Below are 26,227 nucleotides of genomic sequence, written 5' to 3' on the forward strand. Positions count from 1 at the left end.
ATTTCCTACCGTAAATATATCAAAACTTAATTTTTGATTAGTAATATGCATTGCTAAGGACTTCATTTGAACAACTTTAAAGGTGATTTTCTCAGTATTTAGATTTTTTTGCACCCTCAGATTCCAGATTTTCAAATATCATTGCCAAACATTGTCCGATCCTAACAAACCATACATCAATGGAAAGCTTATTTATTCACCTTTCAGATTATATATAAATCTTACTTTTAAAAAATTGACCCTTATGACTAGTTTTGCAGTCCATGGTCACATTTAATAACTGGAGGCTTTAATGCAGGGAGTGTGCCACATGCTATTTCTTTCATTTAATTGTATTAATTTATTGAAAACTGGATATTCAGCAACGCATTTGTCAGGTTATATAAAAGTAAAACAATAAGTCATAGCATTCATCAGGGTTAATCTGACAAGTTGTTTACATAAAGTTACTTTAGTAAAATAAAAATTATATTCTTAAACATTATTACATATAATGCTTAACCAGTCATTAATGTATATCAGAAATATCATGTATTTGAATTTTTTTTATGAATTACATGTTTGTTATTTAATAATATTGTGTTGTGTAATAACAATGTGTTACTGGTCACATCTTTAGCACTTTCTTCTTCTTTGCAGACTGACCTTAAGTTACTCATGGCCATTACGCTATTCTTTGTCTGTCTACAAAATATGAAATATCAAGCAATGATAATATGATTTTGTCTAACAATATGAGTGGGTGTGTCAGTCTGTTCCATCAGGTCATCATGCTTCCTGTCTCAATCATCTTTTGAGAGACAGAAGCCCTTTGAACTGTTCCTACTGGATCAGTCTATGTTCTTTGTTCAAAACCAGGCTTTCTGTGCTTCTGTCTCAGAGAGGCTGCAGGCCGGGCTAAGGAGGTCTTTCTGTGGGCTCGCAGGGCAGCAGATCCCACAGAGGAAACAGTGCCTCATTGTTCCTGTAAAGCTCTTTCATATGTGCTTAGCAGCTTACTGAGCAACAGTGTGTGTTCACCATCAGACCATCAAGAACAGAAAGATATGTGTGTACATGTGTATGTGTGGGAGAAAGCAGGAAATAAATCTGTTGTTTCACTCTTAAAAATAAAGGTTCTTCAATGTATTTTTGCAGCATCCTTAGAACCCTCTTATTTTCTTGCTAAATAGGGGTTAGTAACTGTTTTAGTGCAACAAAAAAAACCTTCAAGATTAAGAAAAAAAACATAGCAAACCAAGTTGTAATATTTTGAGGAAAAGCAAAAATTATGAAAAGAATGTAAGAAAATAAGTTATAAAAGTAACAAAAATCTAAGATTCCAAGGATACATTTTTAGCAATACAAGATGCAAGTCATAATACTTTGAGTAAAGTTCAAAAAGTATGTGAACAAAGTTGTAACAATAAAGTTATATTTTAGTAATATAATAGTAATAAGCAATATTTTGTGAATAATGTAAGTAATATTTTGCAAATTGTATATAATATAAATCTCATATTGCTACAATATTGTGATTTTGACTATTTAATTTTGACTTCTTACTCAAAATATGACAATATTACTACAACTTTATTCTTTATTTGAATTTTCTTTTTATAAAATGCTTCACGTAATTATTTGGTTCTTTGGAGATTAAAAAAGTTCTTAATGGTACATTGTACGATCTTCAGACTGGATCACTTTTCAATTTGCATCAGCCTATCCAAATTTTAAATAGTTATATATATCCTTCTTAAAAAGTGTGAAGTGAAAATTAGTGCTAATGTGACAACAGGTCATGTAATTTATAGTAAATCAAATGTGACACTGATGTTTCATTTACATCCATGAATCACAAAAAGTCTGTGGTTCATGCGTCATATCCGCAGATCAATGATTTGACTCTCACCCTTTAAAAATTATATTTTTAAACACCAAGTCATCCAAACAATTTCCACCCTCCAGATCATCTTTGATGATAATAGCTCCAATTTCTTCAATCTCTGCTTCACACGCAAGGAGAGAGAAAGAATAAAGGCTTGATATTGAATGAGTCATATCATCATTGCTTGATATTAAATACTGATAAATAATTTGGTTACAAATGTAAACTGAGTAGAAGTTGCACATTTGAGCTAATGTAGATCTTGACTTCACTCATTCAACGATGGAAACCACCACCTGATCTGATATCATCTGAAAACAAACAGTTTTCACTAACAATCCTAAAACGAGGGTCATCTGACTTCAGAAAGTGATATCAGCGCATGAGGTCTTGGAAGTTAATTATCCCATATTTTTGATGGCTGGCTTCCTGTTAACTTTGAAGGAAACATTCCTTAGCTAACAGGTCGTCAAAAAAATTGGCCAAAGCTGTAAAACCTGCACAACTGAACTGAAAGCTCAAGGCACGCAAAACTAGCCAGTTGAATGATGAAATAGTATTTTCATCGTTTCATATATGGCTGAATAATGGACATCAGGAAAGTATTATTTAGGCCTATATCAAACTAAATGTAGTGTCTACCCTGATTATACTATGTCTGTAGATGATGAGATCTCTATTGATAATTATAGCATCATAATTTCAATATATTCTATTAAATTAGAAACTTGGATGATAAACCAAACCCATCTGTGGTTTTCTGACTGAAGAATTAAACTTGTGCACAGATCTGCATGGGAACCTTCTATTATTGAGAGAGATCAGAGATCCCAGGTTCTGTTCGGACGCTAGACATGTACAGACCCAGGCGTTTGATAAACATGACGCTGGAAACTCAACACCACCTGAAGAGGGCAAGTTGAGGTCCACATTCACTCATTCTGAGGGAGAGAAAGGAGGATGATTTACTGAAGCTATGACCACCTCAGACCTTGATGCAGACACCCAAACACACAGGTGTGATGAAGACCCTGTCGACATCTAGATTTAGTTGTTTTTAATGGTGTAAACAGAAAAACTTCACATGGCTGTACAGATTTACTTCAGCTGCTGATGCATGCTTACAGATGGCCACACATCAAACAGGCAGACAGTTCTAAGAGCATCCTAAAATATTATAAAGAGCCAGTGTATATGCAGTTCATCTGATTGAAACATTTCATGGCGATGTTATTCCCCTGAGGATATGTTGTCATCTCTGGTCAAGTTCTGTTATAGGCCTCTCTAATTGGAGGGTGAATCTCACGAATGTTTGACTCATATTTTGCTCCAAAAAAAAAATTTTTTTTTTTATTGTCACTATTTCTTCAACAAATTCCACCCCCCATTATTATCCAGGTAAGTTTGATTTTCACAGTGATATTGCCATACAATTTATATAAACACATTAATTAATTTATTAAAATAACAATTTTTCACGTTTTTAGTAATTCAAATATTAATTAGCAATGGAAAAAATAGTACAAATAAAAGTAAATCATACCTATCTGTTATTTATTTATTATAATATAATCAGTTGAAACAATATGTACTTTTTTCTGCATTACATTAATGAAAATTTAGTGGTAAAATGTGTTTAATTGTCATTAAAAATCCTAGTGCAAAAATAGGCTTGTGCAAAATACAATTTACATACATTCTTGGACAGGCTGTGGGATTCATAATATTTGATTATGGTGACTATGTTCAACTGTGCTGGAGCACTGCTAAAGTATAGTGTTTTGGACTGTGTGTATGTTTGTGCTGTTTGCTTTGATTTGTTGTCTATGTTAGGTAATGCTATGAGGTGTTTGTTCTTCACAAAGAGTTACTAGACCCCAAGATGATGCAAACCACTGAGCTACTGAGTACAGGGAGGACAGAGAGAGTGCGACGGATAGTTTCTCAGCAGGCTGACAGAGGTAGCTGTGTGGTGACAGCACACTCAAGGCTGAAGGTAATCACAGTGGAAAATATGCTAACCGAATGAGACACTTAAGATGTGTCACACCATATCTTTCATCAGAGTCATGGGTGCTGTAATACAGCCGTATTGTGTGACGAAGAGCTTTCATAACTGCTAGATGATGCCTCAGGTCAAAATAAAGCCAGGGAACGATTCTGCCTTTGCTGGCTAAGTGAAATTTGTTATTTGTTCCTCACTTGATACTGTAATTTCAACTGCATATGTTGAAGCATCACCAGCTCATTTCCTCCTTGTAATTGTGCCGTTTTAATTGAGGATGTGTCTACAGGGGCCCCTTGCACAGTTGGAAATGCAGAGATTGTCAGATCTTTATCGGAAATTTTGACTGTAGAGTTTCCTGTGTTTTATGAACAGCTCTGGCTTAAAGTTGCACACGCCTATAGGGTCTGATGTATTCAGAAATTGCCTGTCATTACCTTCAGAATCAAATGCCGTCAACTACCTAGACAGGTCATTGAGAGTGCACTTATATTTGCTAAACTTCATGGCGTGAGTTAAATAATGCAACAAAAGTACTGTTTTTGCATTCCGCTTAACTCTAATCACGCTCAACTAGCACATAAAATACATCAGGAAGCGTAAATGTTTATAAAACAAAGATTATCACTTCCACTGACACATTTATCTCTGATGCAAATCCAAGTATGCAATGTAATATGTATATTTACTTAACTCTGAGTCAATAAACTACAATCCTTCATATCCTTACATGACGTTCCTGTCCTATTTTAAAGACTCTACACATACAAATCTCCTTAAGCTGAATAGTATTGGATATCTCAAAGGGTTGAGGGTTGCCCTAAGATCATCTCTGTCTTGAACAAAGCCTTACCCGCCATACCATCATTACCTCATACATTGCCAGTGGCTTTTTACCATAATAGAGCAATCATCTCAAACTCCACACACACATATTAAGGTAAAATGTGAAGCCTTACCTTGACATACTCCATGGTAGGGTCCATGCCTGCACCGTCCCTGCAGGAAAAAGAAAGAACTCTCTTGAGCGAACATATCAACTCTCCTTTAGCTCAGCTGCCTGCCGGTTTAACTGTAAGTGTGTGTGTGTGTGTGTGTGCGTGTGTGTGTGTGTGTGTGTATGGGTCCTTCTCTGGGCAGGCTGTATGTTGTAAAGTGTCTACCAGTCCAGCCCCGCTCGCCTGAGGTCATTACACCACAGTATAGACCACAACATATGGACACAAACATCCACCATCCCCCCCAACCACACAGATTAATGCAGATATAAGTTTAGTTAATGAGCAAACATAATAAAAAACCTAAGTAGGCTTTAAGAGAGAGAAAAAAATGAAGGGTTAAACGGTCAGGGATGAGCATGTCAAGTCTTTTAGTGGCTCTCTTTCTCACACAAACACACTCTTGTGACTCTCTCCGGATTTATGCTTGCGTGAAGATTTAAACCCTGAATTCTAAAGGATTATAGCCAGGAAAAGGGAAATTAATTCCTTGAGTCTAAATTTCCCACAGGGCTGAAAACAGTGTAAATAAACTTTCAGTGCAACCTTTGGGTAAGAGACAAACTTAGAGCAAATTAAACGCAGAATCTATACAAAATATTAGAAGGAGATGGGACATAGCGATTGTTCACATGGCCTCTATTCCTGACAGCGGCTTTAAGGCTATGGTCTAGATGTGACTTACCCTAACTGCAGAGATGGCCCTTGGTCAGCACTGCATTTTTTGTTTTATTTAGATTCTCTATGTGGAACACAGGCACCATGGTGGTGAAGAGAGTCGTGGAGAAGAATGAGTGGTCGAGGTGCATGGCTTAGCTTTTTCTCCATTTAGATTTTTCCGCCCTCTCTCTTTCTGCCTTTACCCAGAGTCCCTTTCATCTCAGCTTACACAAAAACCTGACTTTTCTTTATGACTCTTTCTTTCTTCCTTTTTATACCAGCAGGGTGTGTGGTGGACTGTCTCACCCCCTTAGGGGAATAAGGGTGGCTTTCAGGTTCAGTGTGGAGGTGGCACCTGGGATGAGAGCTCAGATATATAAAAAGCATCAGATATCTGGAAATATGAGAATGTATGATAAGATTTTTTTGGATTGTTTGTTTGCTTCGCATTTGATGAACTTAAAAGCATAACTGATTTCCTGTTTAATGTTCCCATTGGACATTCAGTGGAAAGCTACTCTAGAGGCGAGAGGCCATGCTTTAAAGCTTCTGAACACTGACATTAGTACGCTATAAGAGAACACTGTCAGCACTCCCACTGGTCGACCCAAGAGTGACTTGAGTTTGGGACATACCGTCTTATCCGCAAAGAGAGGGCATGGAGTGAGGACACGGCCTCAAGAAAAACATTCGTTTCCATCTCTGGCTCTTTCTGAGCCAAGCCACAGCTGTATTGTGTCTCAAAGTGGTGATTTGTACCTCACAGTCATGCCAGTCAGAATTAAAAAGCTGAGGGAGGACATGTCAAGTTGGAGAGATGGACAAGCTATTATTGGGTTTCCAGAAACAGATTCATAATGCTTAAGCCACTGGAGAGAAATGGGACACTTAACACGCAACACTCCCAAAAATCAACCACATGCTGTAGAAAAGAATTCACCTACACATTGAAAGACATAAATCAAAGGCAGTTCACAGCCAAGACGACGGGGCTCTGTGAATCGATACCAGTCAGGTTCACTATGGAGCTTAGGGAGTTTCAATAGGAATTCAGTCTATTGATGTGATTGTTTTGATTAGTGTAAACTATGGTGTGAGTGTTCTAATATGTGTCTGTGGTTAAGCTGTGTTGCCTCTTAAACGAGTAAACTTTTCACATTTATGCCATGTGACTATATAGCTGCTCTACAAATAAGGGCATCTTCAAACTTTTGTGCCACCTGGAGATGACCTATGACTATACTGTACAAACCTACTTTCCTGTGTGGGGGGGTTACTTACCATTTGGGGACAAAATTATTCAAAAATAAGGTAAAAATTAAAGGTAAATTAAGGTTTTAAAAAATGAAGGTAACATTTTTTTTAATGCTTTTTATGTTTATTTATTTGTTTATTTGATTACTTATTTATTTACTTCAAAATACAAAATTTTCCTCCTTTATGTAGATTTAGGGTGTGGGTTCAATTTGGTCTATGTAGTATAGTTTTATATAATATAAATGGGTGTGTGAGAGTAAAGAGAGTGCAAAGGACTCCAACAAAAACTGTTTCATGTTACATCAGCAGAACTGTGTGGCAAAAGGAAATCCTGGTACCACCTGGTAGTCTGGATGGAATGTTTGGGTTCCGTAGGGCTTAGCAACCCTAACGAAGTTACATAACAATAATACTGGATGGCCCAACAAAGACCTGGGTCTACCAGCACATGCAGGGCATTAATATCATTACTGTTATGCATTTCATGTCAACTACATTCATGACCCCATTTTAATTAAATAACTACATGGAATATTTATCCTTTTAATTAATAGTAAAAAGAAAAAAGAAAAGCTCTCACGTGAGTACATTTATCTACTTTCAGGTAATATTCAGGTAATATCAAAACAACCCAACTGCAGTTTGATTGATATTACTTGGAATGCACAATAAAAAAAACATGATTTCTGAAAATGTATAAAACAGAGTGATCTGTTTTTGCAAATGAACCCTTCATTTAATAATTAATATTTAATAATATATTATTAAACCATGATTTAGTAACCAATGATACAGTTGACATCTTGAAAGTGCTGTTGAACATTATGAAAGATAGGTGGCACTGTCTGCTGACAAAATATTGTGTGTGTTTTTTTCTAAAATGTTTTATATTTTGGCTTGTATAGTATTTAGCAATAAAATGCAAACATTATTATTAATTGTTATTATTTCAAGTAAATAAATGACTCACACGAGAGGTTTTGTTATCTTGTATATTGCACAGTGAAGATGTGATGGCAAAGTGATTGCTGATTCATTGTGATGATAGCAGTACAAAACCAGGAAATCACTGATATCTTCCCATCAGAAATTGAAAACTTTTTTAGAATTTGATTGTTTGGTTTAATGTTTACCATGTGTCATTTCTGTCATTTGGCAGACTGAACCAAGACTGAACAAAAGATCATTTTGGCACGCTCCAAGACAAGGCCATGCCCATGTAGTTATCCTCAGTGTTGAGTGGATTCTGCCAACAACTAGAACCACTTTAATCAGCTTTAACAAATAAATCAAATGGCACTGTTGCTCCTCCATCACTTTCATCTGTCTCATTCTCTCCCTTTGTCTCTCTTTCTTTGTATCTCTCTCTCAGTCGCTCTTCCAATCTGTCTCTTCGAAAATTCTTTCATCTCTCGGTCAAACCATAAATCTACAGTCCTCACATTAACCGTTTTGTGTGTCTGTGTTAGAACAGTTGCCTCACACATGCAGGTAGAAAGATGCAAAGAGCTTAAATCCTTGATGTTCCGTTGTTTTATAAAAGGTAAATGTTTCAGTCCAAGAAACAAAACCTACATGCATCTTATCTCATCTGACTACTCGCCTGCAGGCAGACACACTCAAACTGGTGAAGCATTCTGCAGCCAGACGTTCAGGGGGTTGACATTTAATCACAATGCCATCCAAGTCTCCAACTCTGATAAAACCAATAATGGAAAAAGTCATCCAGGAGTAAACTAGTTATTGCTTGTGGGTTGATTTAATGTAGGTGTCCATGTATTTTAATTAATAGTAAAAAGAAAAAAGAAAAGCTCTCACGTGAGTACATTTATCTACTTTCAGGTAATATTCAGGTAATATCAAAACAACCCAACTGCAGTTTGATTGATATTACTTGGAATGCACAATAAAAAAAACATGATTTCTGAAAATGTATAAAACAGAGTGATCTGTTTTTGCAAATGAACCCTTCATTTAATAATTAATATTTAATAATATATTATTAAACCATGATTTAGTAACCAATGATACAGTTGACATCTTGAAAGTGCTGTTGAACATTATGAAAGATAGGTGGCACTGTCTGCTGACAAAATATTGTGTGTGTTTTTTTCTAAAATGTTTTATATTTTGGCTTGTATAGTATTTAGCAATAAAATGCAAACATTATTATTAATTGTTATTATTTCAAGTAAATAAATGACTCACACGAGAGGTTTTGTTATCTTGTATATTGCACAGTGAAGATGTGATGGCAAAGTGATTGCTGATTCATTGTGATGATAGCAGTACAAAACCAGGAAATCACTGATATCTTCCCATCAGAAATTGAAAACTTTTTTAGAATTTGATTGTTTGGTTTAATGTTTACCATGTGTCATTTCTGTCATTTGGCAGACTGAACCAAGACTGAACAAAAGATCATTTTGGCACGCTCCAAGACAAGGCCATGCCCATGTAGTTATCCTCAGTGTTGAGTGGATTCTGCCAACAACTAGAACCACTTTAATCAGCTTTAACAAATAAATCAAATGGCACTGTTGCTCCTCCATCACTTTCATCTGTCTCATTCTCTCCCTTTGTCTCTCTTTCTTTGTATCTCTCTCTCAGTCGCTCTTCCAATCTGTCTCTTCGAAAATTCTTTCATCTCTCGGTCAAACCATAAATCTACAGTCCTCACATTAACCGTTTTGTGTGTCTGTGTTAGAACAGTTGCCTCACACATGCAGGTAGAAAGATGCAAAGAGCTTAAATCCTTGATGTTCCGTTGTTTTATAAAAGGTAAATGTTTCAGTCCAAGAAACAAAACCTACATGCATCTTATCTCATCTGACTACTCGCCTGCAGGCAGACACACTCAAACTGGTGAAGCATTCTGCAGCCAGACGTTCAGGGGGTTGACATTTAATCACAATGCCATCCAAGTCTCCAACTCTGATAAAACCAATAATGGAAAAAGTCATCCAGGAGTAAACTAGTTATTGCTTGTGGGTTGATTTAATGTAGGTGTCCATGTATGTTCTTCTCTCTCTCTCTTAAACCTACACAGTGTTTCTGTTCTACCTATTTCTTATTCCATGCATCACGCAGAGTCGCAATAAGGTGTTGTTATGGTGACTGGGCCGCTAGAAGAGGTTGTTGCTAACCTTGCTGCCAGTCTCCCGTCTCTCAGTGAGCTTTGTGGCTGTGAAATAGTAGTCTAATATTAGGTAACCTTCAAATGTCAAGGGACAGATGCGGCCCACTGGGCTTACAGAAACCCAAACACACACCTACGCCTCCACAGATGCACAAACACACATAGTTACACTTAAAACTGTTTGTATAAAAGTCTCTATTTAGTCTATCCTTTGCGTTTCCTGAGGTGCTTCTAGTAAAAGTACTTACTGAAGAAGTTAACAGCAACTCGAGTTATCAGTGTTGTGTCTTATGGTCTGTACGCTGTTTCAGGTATGGTAACTTGAGTTTGGAAAGTTTCTCTTTGTTTCTGGCATTTTCCACAGAATTCCTTTGTTTTTATTTTTGATTTTGTTTACCTTTTTTGTGAAACTTATTAGATATGTTATGTTATATCAATTATCATCTAACAAAAATAACGTATTGTAAAAAGTAGCTGCAATCAATGCAAACTGCAGTTGGGTTGCTTTGATTAAGTGAAAAAGTGACGTGACACGTGGCCAAGTATGGTGATCCATACTAGGAACTAGTGCTCTGCATTTACCCATCCTAAGTGCACACACACAGCAGTGAACACACACACACACTGTGAACACACACCCGGAGCAGTGGGCAGCCATTTATGCTGCAGCGCCCGGGGAGCAGTTGGGGGTTCGGTGCCTTGCTCAAGGGCACCTCAGTCGTGGTATTGAAGGTGGGAGAGAGCGCTGTACATTCACTCCCCCCACCTACAATCCCTGCCGGTACGGGACTCGAACCCGCAACCTTTGGGTTACGAGTCCGACTCTCTAACCATTAGGCCACGACTTCCCCGTAATAACTCACCAAAATACAGGTAACTTACAAAATTAAAGTTAACTGAAAGTATGTTTTTTTAATATATATACCTTAAAAGTTTAACTCCAACAGTCGTTTTTTTGGCAAAAGCAGATAACTCCACATTTCATGTTTCAGAGTTAAACAAAAACTCTTTGTAATCTCCTCAGCTGACAATGTAGACACCTGAACTTTGTTGTTGTGTTTATAGGCAATACAGAGAACTTTTCCCTCACCACTGTAACATGCTACTTTAGCAAGGTTCTGTGCAAAATGTTCACTTTTATTTTCCTTTGACGCCCCGAAGTAGATATCACGGGTTCGTCATGTTCGTCGAAATTAACCATCCTCAATCACTTTTAGTCAGCTTTGACAAAACTCCTCTCAGCTAGCGCATCTTTTAGAAGTGACTAGCAGCCTTGTCACCTGACCTCGCTTTTTGATCTGCTAAAAAAGAACTTATTGGGTTTTGTTTACAAACAACAAGGGCGCATGTTGGTGTGTGCGGTAAAACATGAACTCACGATGCCTTACAGTGGACAAAACCGGCTTTTGTGACAAAACGTGTTTAGGGTTCAGAACGTTCTATATGTGGGGAATAATGCACGGCAGTCAGTTCTTTTTTTTTTTTAAACATGGCATTTATCGGTTTTTGCAAATGAACACTTCAAATTTGTTTTTTTCTGTAATTTATGGGAATTATACGTTTATGAATAAAAAACTAACGATTTCATTTAATATTTAGTTTGACCTCCTCAGGTGGTGATGAACATTTTTATTAAGAAAAACTTTAAGAATTTCAGGCCTTATTTTGTGCCCTGTTCGTGCAAGGTGCCCTCTATAATCAGTGACACTGTCCACAGAGCCAGACACAGATCATTTTACTATATCTGCCAGGTATTTTATTGAGGGTGAGATATATTACCTGTTAAGTCAGTCTGCATAAATAAGAGACAAACACAAACTTCTTTGTTGCTGATTGTGATAAGATCAGACAGCCAGTAAGGGTGATACAGTTATACAGGCCTAGCGCTATGGCAAAGACATAAGTAGACAGTGGAAAAGAGAGACAAGACGCAAGAAAAAGAGATGGAGACAGACCTGGACATAAGACTGAGCCAGTAGCAGCTTGTATTTTATGATTATTATCTCAGCTGTCCTATTTCCTGACGTAAAGCAGTAAAGTTAACGGGATTGAAGGGCAGTACAAGGCGATGATTTGGTGTCAACTGCTCTGACGGCCAACTTATTATCAGTTATGTTAAACCACTAGCCAGAACAAAGGGGTGATATATTCAAATGTGCACTACACACTGCACACATAAATGCTAGCAAAGGCTAACAGCAGTTTTAGGGTGCTCAGTGACGCTGTATTCACTGTTAGCTGTTGGTTGAGTTCACCTTTGCATCCAAATCACTTAACTAACCTGTACTATGTAATAATTTATGCTGCATATTTTATCATCTAAAATTATGCCATTTTTATACCATAAATAAGCAACCTATGTGGGGTCACAAACCCTAAGTTTAGATACTGTTCAGTTTGATTGTTACACAGTTCTACAGATTACATCTTATAACCCATTATATAATATGATGTTTAATTCATAAAATATTGTACTAAAGGGAAACGTATTACCAATTAACACTGTCCTAACCGGGCAAAACACAAGTGTTTTTATCAGTTGTCACATTGTCATGATTAGGACATGGTGTAATAGTACATTTAACATGTTTTGTAAAATGTAATCTGCATTTACTAAACAGTCCTATTCTATAATCTTACAATCTGCAAATGAGATATATTTATATGTATATAATGGCGCTTTTCCACTGCATGGTATGGCTCGGTACGGTTCACTTTTGGGGGGTTTTCCACTGGGTACAGTACCTGGTACCTGGTACTTTTTTTATTACCACATCGGTTGGGGTTCCAAGTGAACCGTACCGTTACCAAAACGTGACGTGTAAACTCTGCTGATCACGGACTGGCCGGAGAGAATCGTCACAACCTGCGTCACTGAACTTGCGACACAAACACAAAAGAACCGCTAGATTTAAATCAGCACAGCCAGCGAAGGATCGAACGCAACTGTTTTGAACAAGCGCACCTTTATCCCTATTCGCACGGGATTAGTATTACCTGGTGACCTCCAGGCATTTGTAATAATTGCGGAGGTTGTCTGTGATCTTAATCCCGTGCGAATCGGCCATGTCTGTAATTTGTAAAGTAAAAATTCCCCCGCAAATGACCTACCATATTTCGCCTAACACCGAGGTCCTGTGATAATATTAGTCCCGTGCGAATCGGCATCTCTGTGATTCGGCCAGCATTTGGCAGGTCCTATATCATTTTTCGAGTTTTTTGCTTCCTGTGCGCCTTTTTATCCATCTTTCGCGAAGAATGGAGCTGCGTTGGAGTGTTTGATCGTATTTTGGGTGCTGTCATCATATCGCTACACCATACAATTTGCAGAAAGAGAAAGCTGAAAAGGTTTTGAGGTTAACGTGTAACGGTACTCTCAAAGCCTTGACATCGTATCCGGGAGATAAGTCGGTAAATTCGAGTAAAATCACAGGCATCGCTTATCCCGTGCGAATGCACCACACGAAATTCAGATGTGGGTGGGTAATTTCAAAATCACACAAGGTCCCCAGATAATACTAATCCCGTGCGAGATATATATTCAGCCAATTTTGAGAAAAGCAACCAATTTGGCTTGTTCATTCTCACAATGTCATTTGTTGGGTTTTAGATATATTTAGTTAAAGAACATACAGTAAGTAGGCTGTGAAGAGCTGGCAGGTTAAGTTGCTGTTGTGGTAACCTTCACCTAAATCTTGACCTTAATCTTGACTATGTATTTGAAAGCAACATTGCTCTAAGCTGGGAAAGCGCGGTATATGATTTCATGAGTTGGGACTGTGTTTTAAACCATATTACATGTTACTGTCTATTTACCTATAGGGGTGTTCACACTGAGACTGACAAGTCCATAGAATAACAACACCTCAACAGTTGGGTAGCTTTGAATTCTTTGCAAAGATTTGTGGTGTTTTTGCGGGTGCTGTAGGGCTTTGTTGCGTTTGAATCACTGAGAGAGGACAGGTGTGTAGATGTACTATATTTCTTACTTGGATGTTACACTGCTCTTCCTGTCAAAGTGGAAAGCCTGGTGTTCTTCAATAATGTTGTGTATTAGTGGTGATGGTGGCAGGCGATATCGGCCCGGGTATGGTGCTACTGATGACCCCATGTTTCCATTCATCTCCCACTGCTTCACAGGGGAACTAGTGCCGTTCTTCTTTTTGCGAGGCAGGGTACCATGGATGGAGACTCCCTGGTAGCCGCTGACCGGCATCTCGGCCATGGCAGGCCGTGAGCTCAGCAGATCCATAGAAGATGCGAGCGTGCACTGCCGCCCAATGTGCATGTTCCTAGGCAGACTAGAAAACCTCCCTTCTGCCATCATCCTCAGCTCTGCAAAAGAAAAAAAAGGGAAAAAAAGACAAGATTACATGAATAGTCTACAAACAATACACATTATTTGATATACAGTAAAAACAGTAATATTATGAAATGTTATTATTACCATTTAAAATAAATGTTTCCATTTTAATATTTTTTTAAATGTAATTTATTCCTGTGATGGCAAAGCTGAATTTTCAGCAGCCATTACTCCAGTCTTCAGTGTCACATGATCCTTCAGAAATCATTCTAATATGCTGAATTAGTGCTCAAGAAACATTTATTATTTATCAATGTTGAAAACCACGTTTTTCAAGATTCTTTGATAAATAGAATAATGTAATAGTCTTAACTGACACTTTTGATCAGTTTAGTGTCCTTGCTAAAACAAACATATCAAATAAAAAAACTAACTTTTGAATAAATGTATTTTATATACAGGTGCATCTCAATAAATTAGAATGTCGTGGAAAAGTTCATTTATTTTTAGTAATTCAACTCAAATTGTTAAACTCGTGTATTAAATAAATTATATATATATATATACTTTTATTACTGGCAGTAGTCTGTGTTTATAACTATTATTAACAACACAGATATGATGAAATGTGGGTGTTATTTTTTTCTGACATTTGTTTTAGGTGGTATCAACAGTTAGTGTTTATACGAAACCTCCTGCCATGTGTGCCCTTTGGCACAGGTAAGTTGGAAGGCATCACTGTTTGATAGACCTGTCTCCTGGCAGCAACAGGGAGAAACAAAAAACAGAGACATCTCTCTCAAAGAGAGGGAACTCCGTTCAGTCTGACCACAAGAGGTGCAGATAAGGATCTTCCCTTGTTGTCTCCAAGCGCAAGTTTACTTCAGCATTCCAAAGACACACGGAAACCACTAATTGGTGCAGTGAAAGTGGATTCAGATTTTATGGAATTTTATGGAGCTAGATTTGTAGGCTTCACTCTTTCGGTTGTGTTTTCAAAGGAATAGTTAAAACCGAAAATAAAATTTCTGTCATCATTTACTCATTTATGTCACTCAAATCCAGCATGCTAATATTCAACCATTTTTTCCCCAAATAACAAAATGCTAACCATTAGCTGAATAGCTCCAAAAAGGACAACAACGTATCATAAAAATAATAAATATAATTTTTGTTCTATATTAAAATTCTTCTAAAAACATACAGTAGCTTTGTGTTTCCTTGTGCAAGGGAAATACATTAAATATGCCTGTACATGTATAAGACAAGGGGAAGAGTATAAGGCTAATCTTTCTTTTTATATCTTTCATATTTATGGGTAAAATATAATCTCTAAACTGAAAGTAAAACAGCACCCCTGGTGTCCATAAGACTGTGACTTTCGTATGTTTATTGAGGGGCTTCAAATCAAGAGAAAACAGTGGGTGTGTGAGTTCACTGACCCAGACGCTGGATGAGTGTGTGTGCATGTTGACCCCATTAAAGAGCGCTATTAGGGTTATTCGGAGCACGCATGCATACAGCAGAGCTGGTGTTGCCGTCACCCTCTTTTGTCTCTTTTGTGATGGATGAAACTCAATCTTGGAACCTGACAGCGCTTCTGTTTAAGGTCTGGCATGATCTCATTCCCTTCATGAAGAGGGGGGAGCTGATTTCATACTCAGACCCATTCCACACCACCAATCGCCCCCAAATGTTCTTCCTCTGCTACATGTAGCTGTGCATTTAGTTCTGGGCCAGCAGTTCATATTGTTTGCGTTTTCCCATAATTTGCAGTGAAGCAGTGCATCCAGGCTCCAAAATGAACACTCGCCGAGCTTCAAATGTGACAGAAATTTGGCTTTGGTGAGTAAATAAAACATCTTGATTTATTTAAATAAAATAAGATGCCCAATATAATGACAGACTCTCCCTCACTGTTTATTTATCTGATGTAAGCAATTTAAGTGAATCAAATTGTTAGGAATAGATAAAGTGAGGTAATGCTCAAGAGAAGGATCTTTCTTTTAGCATTATATAACACTTGAACTTAATATGGCACCATTCCTGACATTAAACAAATGTCAATATTACAAAATCACCCACTGTAATATTTTCATTGTAATATTATCACTTTTGTGAGAGGTTTCACAGATTGTATAGGATTCTGCGAGTTAGAACTGCTCCCATCATAATCAACAAGGCGTAAACAGGCTGAATTAGATTTATTCTGCAGTGTAGACAGCTTAGTGATATAGCTATATCTGGTCTCATGGCATAAATGTACCTGGGGGCACTTTTTAGCGAGACGCGAAATACGTACCAATGAGTACATATCACTGCAGTTTCCAAAATAAATGAACACTAGAGGCAGTAAAACTCCAACACAGCAAACACAGCAATACGTACCTATATCAACGTAATAAAAACGTACCAGGGTTCATATGTTGAACCCATGTTTTAGCGCCACTCAGTGGACATTTCTCTTTGAAACTGCGGCGAAACGTGCAGTAAAGTACGTAAAAACGGTGTTGCACAAAAAGTACACAGAGGTACGTATTTTTATGAGACCAGGTTGATATAGTTATAATAGGAACATTCTAATATTGTCATGTTGCTTATTTACAATTTATTTAAAATTTAAATTATTGTTTTGTTATCTGCTACAAGGGCTAATGTTAAGTTAGGGAGTATCTTGATTTGCTGATGTATAAAACGACAATAAATTATGTTTAGAAACAGAGTTCTTATTTTGATTAGTTATTTTGAATATGCACCCTATATAAAAACTATGGTATAGATGCCACAAATTAGATAAATATTTTAATTTAAATGTAAAATTAGAAATTAATAATTGTCATAAAAACAAGAGAAAATAACTATGATTTGCATAATCATGCAGCACTACTGTGACACAATGACCTGTGTTTGCTACAAATGAGCTACATTTTTTGCAACAGGAACAAAAATATATTTTCCAGGAAGTAATGTGAAATACAGTTTTGTAGCCAGTAAAATTATTCAACAATGGACAGTGTGACAAAGAGCTAATTTTGGTCCCTTGCACAAGCATCTGTGGAGAGTGGAAAGACATGGAAACTCCCTGGTAATGCCATGCTGGGGTGTTTGAACCTGCAAACTAACCACAGTCACCTCCACCTCCACCCAGATCCACTCATCCATGACCACCAATATCCTGAATCAGCTTATCATGTGACTGTGCTCTTTTAATGCTGTTTTTCAGTTTAATTTTAGATTTAACAAACCCTAACAGTTGGGCTGGTTGTATAGCTTAGAACCTTTTGTTTTTTAAAAAATAAGAAAATATATGCACTTAATCAGACTACGCCTGTCATACACCTGTAAATCACTTTTTTTATTTGCATTTATGTAACTCTTCACACAGTCTGGGTGTTCTGCTATATAATGACTAGGTTCCACACAGCGGGTTTTTAATGGTTTGATCAGGGCACTTTGTAGTGCTATGAAATCCCGCTATGAATACCTCAGCTGTATATTTATGCACCTGTGCGCTGTGCTGGGGCCCTGAAACATGAGATTCCATTCACTGGTGCTGTTTTTCATGTGGTGTGTATTGGCTAGGAGACATTAAAATCCACAGATCAGTGTTACCGAGTTATCATACTGGCTAGTCAGGAATCCCCTGTTGGTTTCAGATTAATTTTTCTCACATGTCTCAGAGTGTGAGGGATAGTCATGCTCATCTGAGAAGGCAGATATGCACTTCCTCTGTCAGAGGAAGTGAGGGTTCTGAGTCATAATACTCATATACACCAGTGATTTTAGAAGGGCAACTGTGACCTTTCTAAAAATAAAAATAGAAACATAGAGTGGAAAAAGCTGGCATGCTCATATCAGATTTTTTAAAGGATCAGATTTTAAAGGGGGCAGACCCTCCAGGTCCCTGAAGGAGGCCATTTCTAGAGGTATGATTATAAATCTTTTCTTCAATGTACATATTTCACAGGTGATTGTGATTTTAAAGGTATAGATCACCGAAAAATGCCAAATTCTTTCAGCATTTACTCACCCTCGTGTCTTTTAAAATCCATCTCACAAATGTTTATTGTAAAGGAAATATAAGAAATAAAGTCATACGTGTTTGGAATGGCATCCCTCTGAATTACTCCTTAAAAATCTTTCCTCTCATAAAATAAATCAGGCCTCACTGAGGAACAAATCATCCTCATGTGCACTTAAACAGCCAATTAAATTTATTTCAGTGTAATTGGCCTTAGCTCTGGTTGTTTTTTCTTGTGAAGAGATGTCTCATCATTGACCACTTCAGTCTTTAAATTAAATCAATGCTTTTTAATTATAACCATTGTTGGATGAGGATGGATGAACTTGAGTCAGGTACAATTACAATCAATGATGAGAAAATCTCCAGTCGTATTGATTTCATCAGTCTATTTCTTTACCATTTACTTTTAAATAAGAACCATTAAATGTCTTTTTTTTATTACTTTAATTCAACTACTTTAGCCTAAATCCTTTAACTTTTATTGACACAGTCCCCATACTATAAACTAAGTATAATTTCTCTGTATGAAATAAATATATATATGTATGGTTGTAGTTTAAAAGATATAGCCGAACAAACACCGTCTTATTTTGTTTAATATAATAATAGCAGCAATGTGTAACATGGACACTATAATGTAAAATGTCACTGTTATTTGTAACTCTTCCATGAACTACTCTGTGTAAAAGGAATCTGAAACATAAGTGATTTCCCTGCTCTCAGCCCAGGTCAAAAGGCCACTGTAGGCTAACATGGTGTCTAAGAGCTCTGCATGGTGTAATTTTCAACATTTCAGCAGGCAGTGAGGCAGAGAGACAGCTGTCAGCACTACACAAATGCAGAAACGAGTCCCCTGTGGCTCTGGATTACATATGCTAAACAATTAAACTGTTAACTTCTCTTCCTCCCCAGAGGTCATGAATATGCTAAATGCTCATTAAACATTTCTTAATTAATGCTTTGCTCTTCTATTTTCTCGTTAGACTCCCTATTGATTATCCAGTTCTCTCTCAAGTGCTTGTTCTATTCTAGACTGGCATGCCATCATATGACCTCACTCCAAAATGTCAATCACAGTAGCCTATTCTCTCTCTCTCTCTCTCTCTCTCTCTCTCTCTCTCTCTCTCTCTCTCACTCCTACTCTCTCTCTCTCTCTCTCTCTCTCTCTCTCTCTCTCTCTCTCTCTCTCTCTCTCTCTCTCTCTCTCTCTCTCTCTCTCTCTCTCTCTCTCTCTCTCTCTCTCTCTCTCTCTCTCTCTCTCAATCCTGCAAAGCACAGCTGGTTGCTGGCTGGCATCATCTTCTATATCAAACACGCTTATTTGCCTCTGGCTAATACAATGTCATGTTCGGGAATGTTAAAGTGTCTTTGTTCTCCATGATAGCCATTTTCTTATTCTTTATTCTTTTAGACTGGCTTGTACACACTATAAGGATTATTGGCCAAAAATATTCTGTCATCATTTATTCGCCCTCATGTTGTTCCAAACCTATATGACATACTTTCTCTTGTGGAACACCAAAAAAATAAGTTTATCAGAAGGTCTGAGCTGCTCTTTTTAAAGCAATGAAAATGAATGGGGAGCAGGGGCATTCAAGCACTCAAACAATTCAATAGCTTTATGTGACAAACAGACTAGTTGCTAGTCACTAAAAATCTAGAAAATCTTCAACGTTCACTTCCATTCTATGGAAAACAGCAGCTTGGAAATGCTATAAATGACTCGAATGACAAATGGCATAAGCATGAGTAAATGATGACAGAATACCATAAACACTTTTTAGAGAAATGTTATTAGTATTGTCTTTCACCCTTGCTTGCTCATTTCAAGTTGTTTTAAAAGGATTATCCTGAGGCAATTATGCAAAGTTATTAAAGGGGTATAGATGTAAGAATTGTACTGGGTACAATAACAATCACAGACAAGGTCACACTGTTTTTTGTCATACTCAAAATGTGCGTGCAGTACAAACAGTTTTCAAAGAGCACTGACTCTCAGACCAAAAAGGTTAAACGCATGAAGGAGGAGAATTGTCTGCGCATTTCAAAACAACAAGACGATTATTCTCACCCTGGCCCTTTCACCGTCCAGCCAACCCACACAGGAGTCGGTGGGAATCTTGTGAATAATGCAGGTCTCCTTTAATTAATTCAAACCTGCTTTTGGAACACAAAGACTCGAGTGAGAGGAGAGCAAGTGTAGGGTTTAAAGAGCTCTTAACAAACAACCATGATGGCCTGAAGGAGTGGAGAACACATTCTGAAGCTGTAAAGTTGTTTGAATTGTCCTTTTAGTGGTGGGATTATTATAGGGAGATTAACATTGGGTTATTCTGACTTAATTCCTGTGGTCATGTCCTAGGTCACGTCCCTTTCTGGTATCCCTGCATAAATCATATGAAAGTTACTAGGTGTAGCGGCTTTAAATTGTCATGAGAGAAGTTGAAAAATTGGATAATAACTTTGCACAGACAAGGTAAGTACAGCATTTTATCACATTTCTCATGTTAATATGTAAGACTTGTGACTGTATTATGTGAAACTGAAACTCCAATGTCCAATGTAAAATGTACACTACAGCTCAAATTTAGAGTCAGATTTCTTTTTAGAAGAAATTAATATTAAGCAGCACAACTGTTTTAAACATTAATAATAAGAAATGATACATTAGAACCAAATCAGCATATTCAAATGATTGCTAAAGAATCATGCGACACGGGAGACTGGAGTAATGATGCTGAAAATTCAGCTTTGCCATTACAGGAATAAATTACATTTTAAAACATTTAAATAGAAAACTTATTTTAAATTGTAAAAATATTTTACAATATTACTGTTTTTACTGTATTTTTCATTAAAAAATAATAATACTGACCCCAAACTTTTAAACGTTAGTGTAGGTTTTAAAGCAAAACCAGTTAAAACCATTGATCTACATTTTGTAGAGTGAGAGTTCTAGTACTTCTTCTGTGACATCACTGTGTTTGTTTCATTGATTGAGGGTCCCATTGTCACTGGCAATAGCAGTAAAGCAACAGGAGACAAAACAACCAAGAATGCACCATAGTCTCCCACTGTGGACTACTCAGCTGCACACAGAGAGAGGAACATATGGGCAACAATACATCAACATCTCTCCTCCGCCCCCCATGACAGACACAACACTTTCTGCTTCAACTTGAACTCCCGTACCAGTAGTCAACAGCCACAAATCAGGCCTGAGTGGTTCATTACGCAGTCCCAGCGCTAAGGTTTATCAGAATAGGAAGTGTGGAAATACATGCAGACTTGTGAACACACCACACACCCATTCACTGAAGGCGTGGAGCCAGCGGTCACATCCATCTCTCTCAGCTCTACGTGCTAAAAGTAGATCCTTTAAGATCTTCCAGTCCAATCACATGCAACACGGATGCTCCCTAATTACTGTAATGAGCATGTTGAGAGGAAAACACCACAAACAAACAAACACCAAGAGCGACGAAGGGAGGACAGAATGAGGCCAAAACAAAAAAGTTATTAAGCATGTTTACATGGACAATCTACACTGATTATGCTTAATAAGATGACAAGTTTTTAAAGTCATGACAACTAGATTTTCAGCATTTTTATGTACTTATTCAATTTGTGTATATTTGTGATGAGAAAGAAACCTTTTTATGTAAACATGATTTTGTTTTTAAATAATGGGCTGTTTTTGATATAATAGTGCTTTGTTGTAGAGGTAAACACACTTGTTGATAGTTGTTCTTGTTATACGTTAATATTCATAGCTTTCACTTGTACAGACTTCTATAGTCACACAATACAGCCAATTTCTAATGGGCCGTTCTTTTGTTGAGCAGGAAGGGGTGAGAGATGTCAAGCCCCAAACCCCCACCCATCTACAATGTAACTCGCAGTGCTACATTCAGCCTGTGAGTCGACTAGTAAGATTTGTGACATATTGATCACAAATTTATTAAAGTCCTCAGCAGTGGCTGCCACTTTTTTTCCACATGAGCAACTCAAAAGGCAACAGATACTGCTGCTGCTGTGAGACTTTATAACACACACACACACACACACACACACACACACACACACTCACACACACCCTTCTTCACAACATCTACTGTCAGCTACTAAATGTAACACGCAAAGTGTCACAGTTCGCAAGCTTCGACAATAATATTTAGCATTATTTGTTCAAATAGCCAAACTTATACTTAAAAACGAAAAGAAAAGAAAAAAAAAAGATAAAATTTTCTTACCTGGCTAAAGGTTGTAGCTTCTCCAAGTATGCAAAACCTGAAATATCCTCCTTCTGCAGTCTGTTAGTAAGAGTTTCTCCGTTCCACAGCAAGCATAGCGACCTAGTGCACAGATTCACACTGACGGACAGCAAGTTGAGAGTGAACGACAACCCTGTTATGTTGCCACTGACCTCCCACTATGAACTGTGCCAGTGTTTCCCAAGCAGTCCTACAATCTCCTCCAAGTCCCTCTCTCTCCTGCTCACTCTCTCTCCTTAGTTCAGCCCCCAAGGGAGTGATTTAGGATTTCCCAGACACACCCTCTCCAATGGGCGGAACTTAAGGAGTCATCTCACAACTGACTAGCCGGCCCCTGCCCCCAGCTGCTCTTTCCTCTGTCGTGTGTCTAGTCTGCACAATACTAGCCCCTCTTTGTTCAAGTTAACCTTTTGGACAAGTATCACAAGTTTCTATTATGTGTCAAATGAATACTAAAAATCCCAGTCAACACGTGAGATCATGCGATGATCACAGTGACATCACACGATCCTCATACTGTGATCCTCACGGTGTGAGTAGTATATGAGCTCATTGTGAGTTCACACGATCCTCATACTGTGATCCTCACCATGTGAGTAGTATATGAAATCATTGTGAGTTCACACGATACTCATACTGTGATCCTCACGGTGTGAGTAGTATAGTATTAATTTAGATCTCTCTACAGAAAGGATTTTGCAGGTTTTAATAAAATGTTATTTAATAACATTAGTAAGCTAAATAAGAATATTTCCAGTATGTGCCTCAGGCTTGCAAAGTATCGTCAACTCCTTTATGAGCATCAACAGTAATCCTCGGTAAACTTTCAACACTTCGACGGTCAGCAAACTTTGGCTGTGCCTCTTCAATTCAATTCAGAAGTTCAATTCAGTTCGGTTACTTCCTATGAACAGGCTCAAAGAACAATTTGTTCAGAAATCGAACGTCAAATTTGAAGCAAAAGCAATAATTAAAGCATATATCGTGAAGGAGTGGCAACAAAAATGGGATACGGGAAACACAGGATGTCATCTTTATAAAATACAGCGAGAAGTAGGAGTAGTGAGGATATCAAAATTTTATCAAGTTTAAGGGTTGGTCACATGTTGAATAAAATTTTAAAATGAATAAATAAACATCCAACAGGATTATGTGAGCAGTGTTGCACACTTGAAATACGAGACTATAGATGAGCGTAATGAAATGAAGATCAGGTTCATGTTTAATAAACAAAACAAGCGAAAACAAAACGGAGCACAAACATGGCACATCTCTCTTTCTTGCTCACCGCAGAATGTTCAGGACCCCAAAACTTTTTCTAGCTGCCCCACTTGCGCCTGATAGTGCTATGTGTCTTTCACAATGCCCTTGAATCAAAATAAATGAATAGTTCATTGTGAGATCAAATTGTTGACTGGGATGTCAATGTTAAAACTTAAAATAATCTAAAAATAGACTTATATTTTACACCTTATATGGTCAACAATGATTTACTTTAACTGTCAACCATTAAAATGCTTTTTCAGAAATGGCTAATAAAAATGGCTAAAGATTTTTTTTCCTGTTGCCTGTGAGGAACAGAATTTCCTGTCTCTCTGTCCTCGGATTCCTCTTCATTGTCAGTGGGATGATAACAAACGACAGAGGCTGAGTTCCTTCCCGAATGATTCAGGCAGAGAGATGGGGCGCGGTGTGATCTGACTAAAGGCTGATGAGAGTGCGGTGATCATACAGGTGATTCAGATGTTTGTTTGTCACTCAGTTACGGTCTGAATGTTGTGCAAAACATTGTGCAAACATCCAGAACCAAAGCTATCCATTTTATAATACATTTCTAGTAATGTAGGGTTGCATATAAATATCAAAAGTGCCTAAGCACTAGTGCCACAACAATGAATTCACTACTAACAACGTGTGTGCACTAGAAACACTGAAAAGGATATATCTGGACTGAAACGGACCTCTTTAAAGTGCCCCTATTATGCCATTTCGGATATTGCCTTTCATGCAGTGTGTAATGTAGATGTATGTGAATGTAAACAATGTGCAAAGTTGTAAAGCCGAGAGTGCACGGTAAATAAAATTATTGTCTCCCAAAAGAAAGAATCGACTCTGAACAGCCTAAATAAGTTTAGAATAGTGTCCTTACTGCAATTTAATTTTTGCAGTTGTTGTCCTTATATATTTGTTACAAACAGCACAGATCACTGAGTCACTCACAGCATCATACGTGATTATAAGTATTAAGTTGCAGTTTCTAATAAAGTTTCAAAAACAAACTGACAAATAACTGTTTTATTTTCTTACCAATTTTTTACCTCAATTTGGAGCTTGGTGAGCAATTTTAAATCATGTATTGAGTTATTTTTATGTATTTGTGTGTTTCCATACAGGTACAGAAACACATCTTGGAATGGAATGCATCAAGATGAATACAAGACAAAGTTTGTGTCTCTCAAACAGTCACAGGAAGTGATCCCCAGAAGGGATATAGAGCTCATCTAATTATTTTCTGCCTCTCTCCTTCTACTGGTTCCACCCAAGGCTGAGTGTAAGAACAGTTATCAAAGTATGAAATGTAATCTTGCCCCATTCCACAACATATAATAATCAAGGCAATGTTTTCAACAGGACAATATGAATTTCCTCTCATGAGTGATTTCTGAATAATAAAATCATGGACTGTAAATAATGTGATAATCATAATTTCTTCACTGACTTTTACAAACTTTACCACCTGAAATCAGATTTTATGAGTCTTTACAAAACGATTAAGAGGGTATTTGTGCATGCATAATTCCTTTGTGTACCTTGGTTGGAAGAATAATTAAAAAGCCTTATTAAACTGTGTTACTGGATAAAACCCATGTAAAAATGTGACCAATGAAGTGCCTCAGCCTTGTCAGCTTTATCTTAATAGTCTGTGCCTCAGATAACCATGATGTGGAATCTGCTTGTCATGGCTGGTATTTTCCAACACTGGCAAATAACTGCTCAGCAGTGAGCATCACTACATATGACCTCTCAGTTTACAGTCTAGCTGTCATCAGTGGAGTTTAGCTGTCTCTTACACATGGTCAAGCACAGTCATATTGATGGACTAAGTGGCCACTGGTGGCTGGTTATCTGGTTCCAGCCCCGCATTCTTTCTAATATAAGTGTAACTCTATTCCAGGTCACTGGATAAATATGGCTAGTGAAAGTAAAATGATCTTTACTAGGAAGAAGACTTCTTACAGACTGTATTCAGAGTAGAATATTTTTCACAACTTTCTGGAGATTTTGTCAACAGGAAATTTATTTTAAGATTAATTCTTCGATATTTTATTGGCAGAAGGATTGAAATTCCATATTAAAAAACAACCCATTTTACTTCTGTGGTGTATTTCAGAGTTAAACAGGATATTTAATAAATAGTAAGGAAAGACGTGATTTTATACATCAGGATTGTAAAAAGTGATCTCTATATGACAGGTGGTTGAAACGGAAAAACTAAAAAAAAAATGGCTTGATGATTTCAGCCAAACATGGAAAGTTGTGTCAGAGGTGGAGCAAGTTTTGATTATACATAATCCAAAGACATTTTTTAACATCTTTTTTTTTCTTTAGACTAATGTGCATTGATGAATCATTCGCAGTAAGACCAGGAACATGCATTAACAAAGTAAAAAAAAAAAAAAAAAAGAAATTTTTTGATTTT

At 37.3% G+C, this 26,227-nt stretch overlaps 1 protein-coding gene across 1 annotated transcript in view; it reads right to left on the reverse strand.

Annotated features, from left to right (window-relative positions):
• The window catches only part of LOC107699431 (breast cancer anti-estrogen resistance protein 3-like), a 55,521-nt gene that overhangs the window by 24,258 nt on the left and 5,036 nt on the right, over positions 1–26,227 (reverse strand). Inside the window, exons 2-3 of the mRNA XM_016500691.1 lie at positions 13,916–14,261; positions 4,832–4,871 (exon numbers count right to left, since the gene is read on the reverse strand). Of these exons, the coding sequence (XP_016356177.1) occupies positions 4,832–4,871; positions 13,916–14,261 (386 nt within the window). The remainder of the gene's footprint in view (positions 1–4,831; positions 4,872–13,915; positions 14,262–26,227) is intronic.

This window comes from Sinocyclocheilus anshuiensis, unplaced genomic scaffold, assembly GCF_001515605.1.
Source record: "Sinocyclocheilus anshuiensis isolate Anshui unplaced genomic scaffold, SAMN03320099.WGS_v1.1 scaffold477, whole genome shotgun sequence".
NCBI lineage: Eukaryota > Metazoa > Chordata > Actinopteri > Cypriniformes > Cyprinidae > Sinocyclocheilus > Sinocyclocheilus anshuiensis.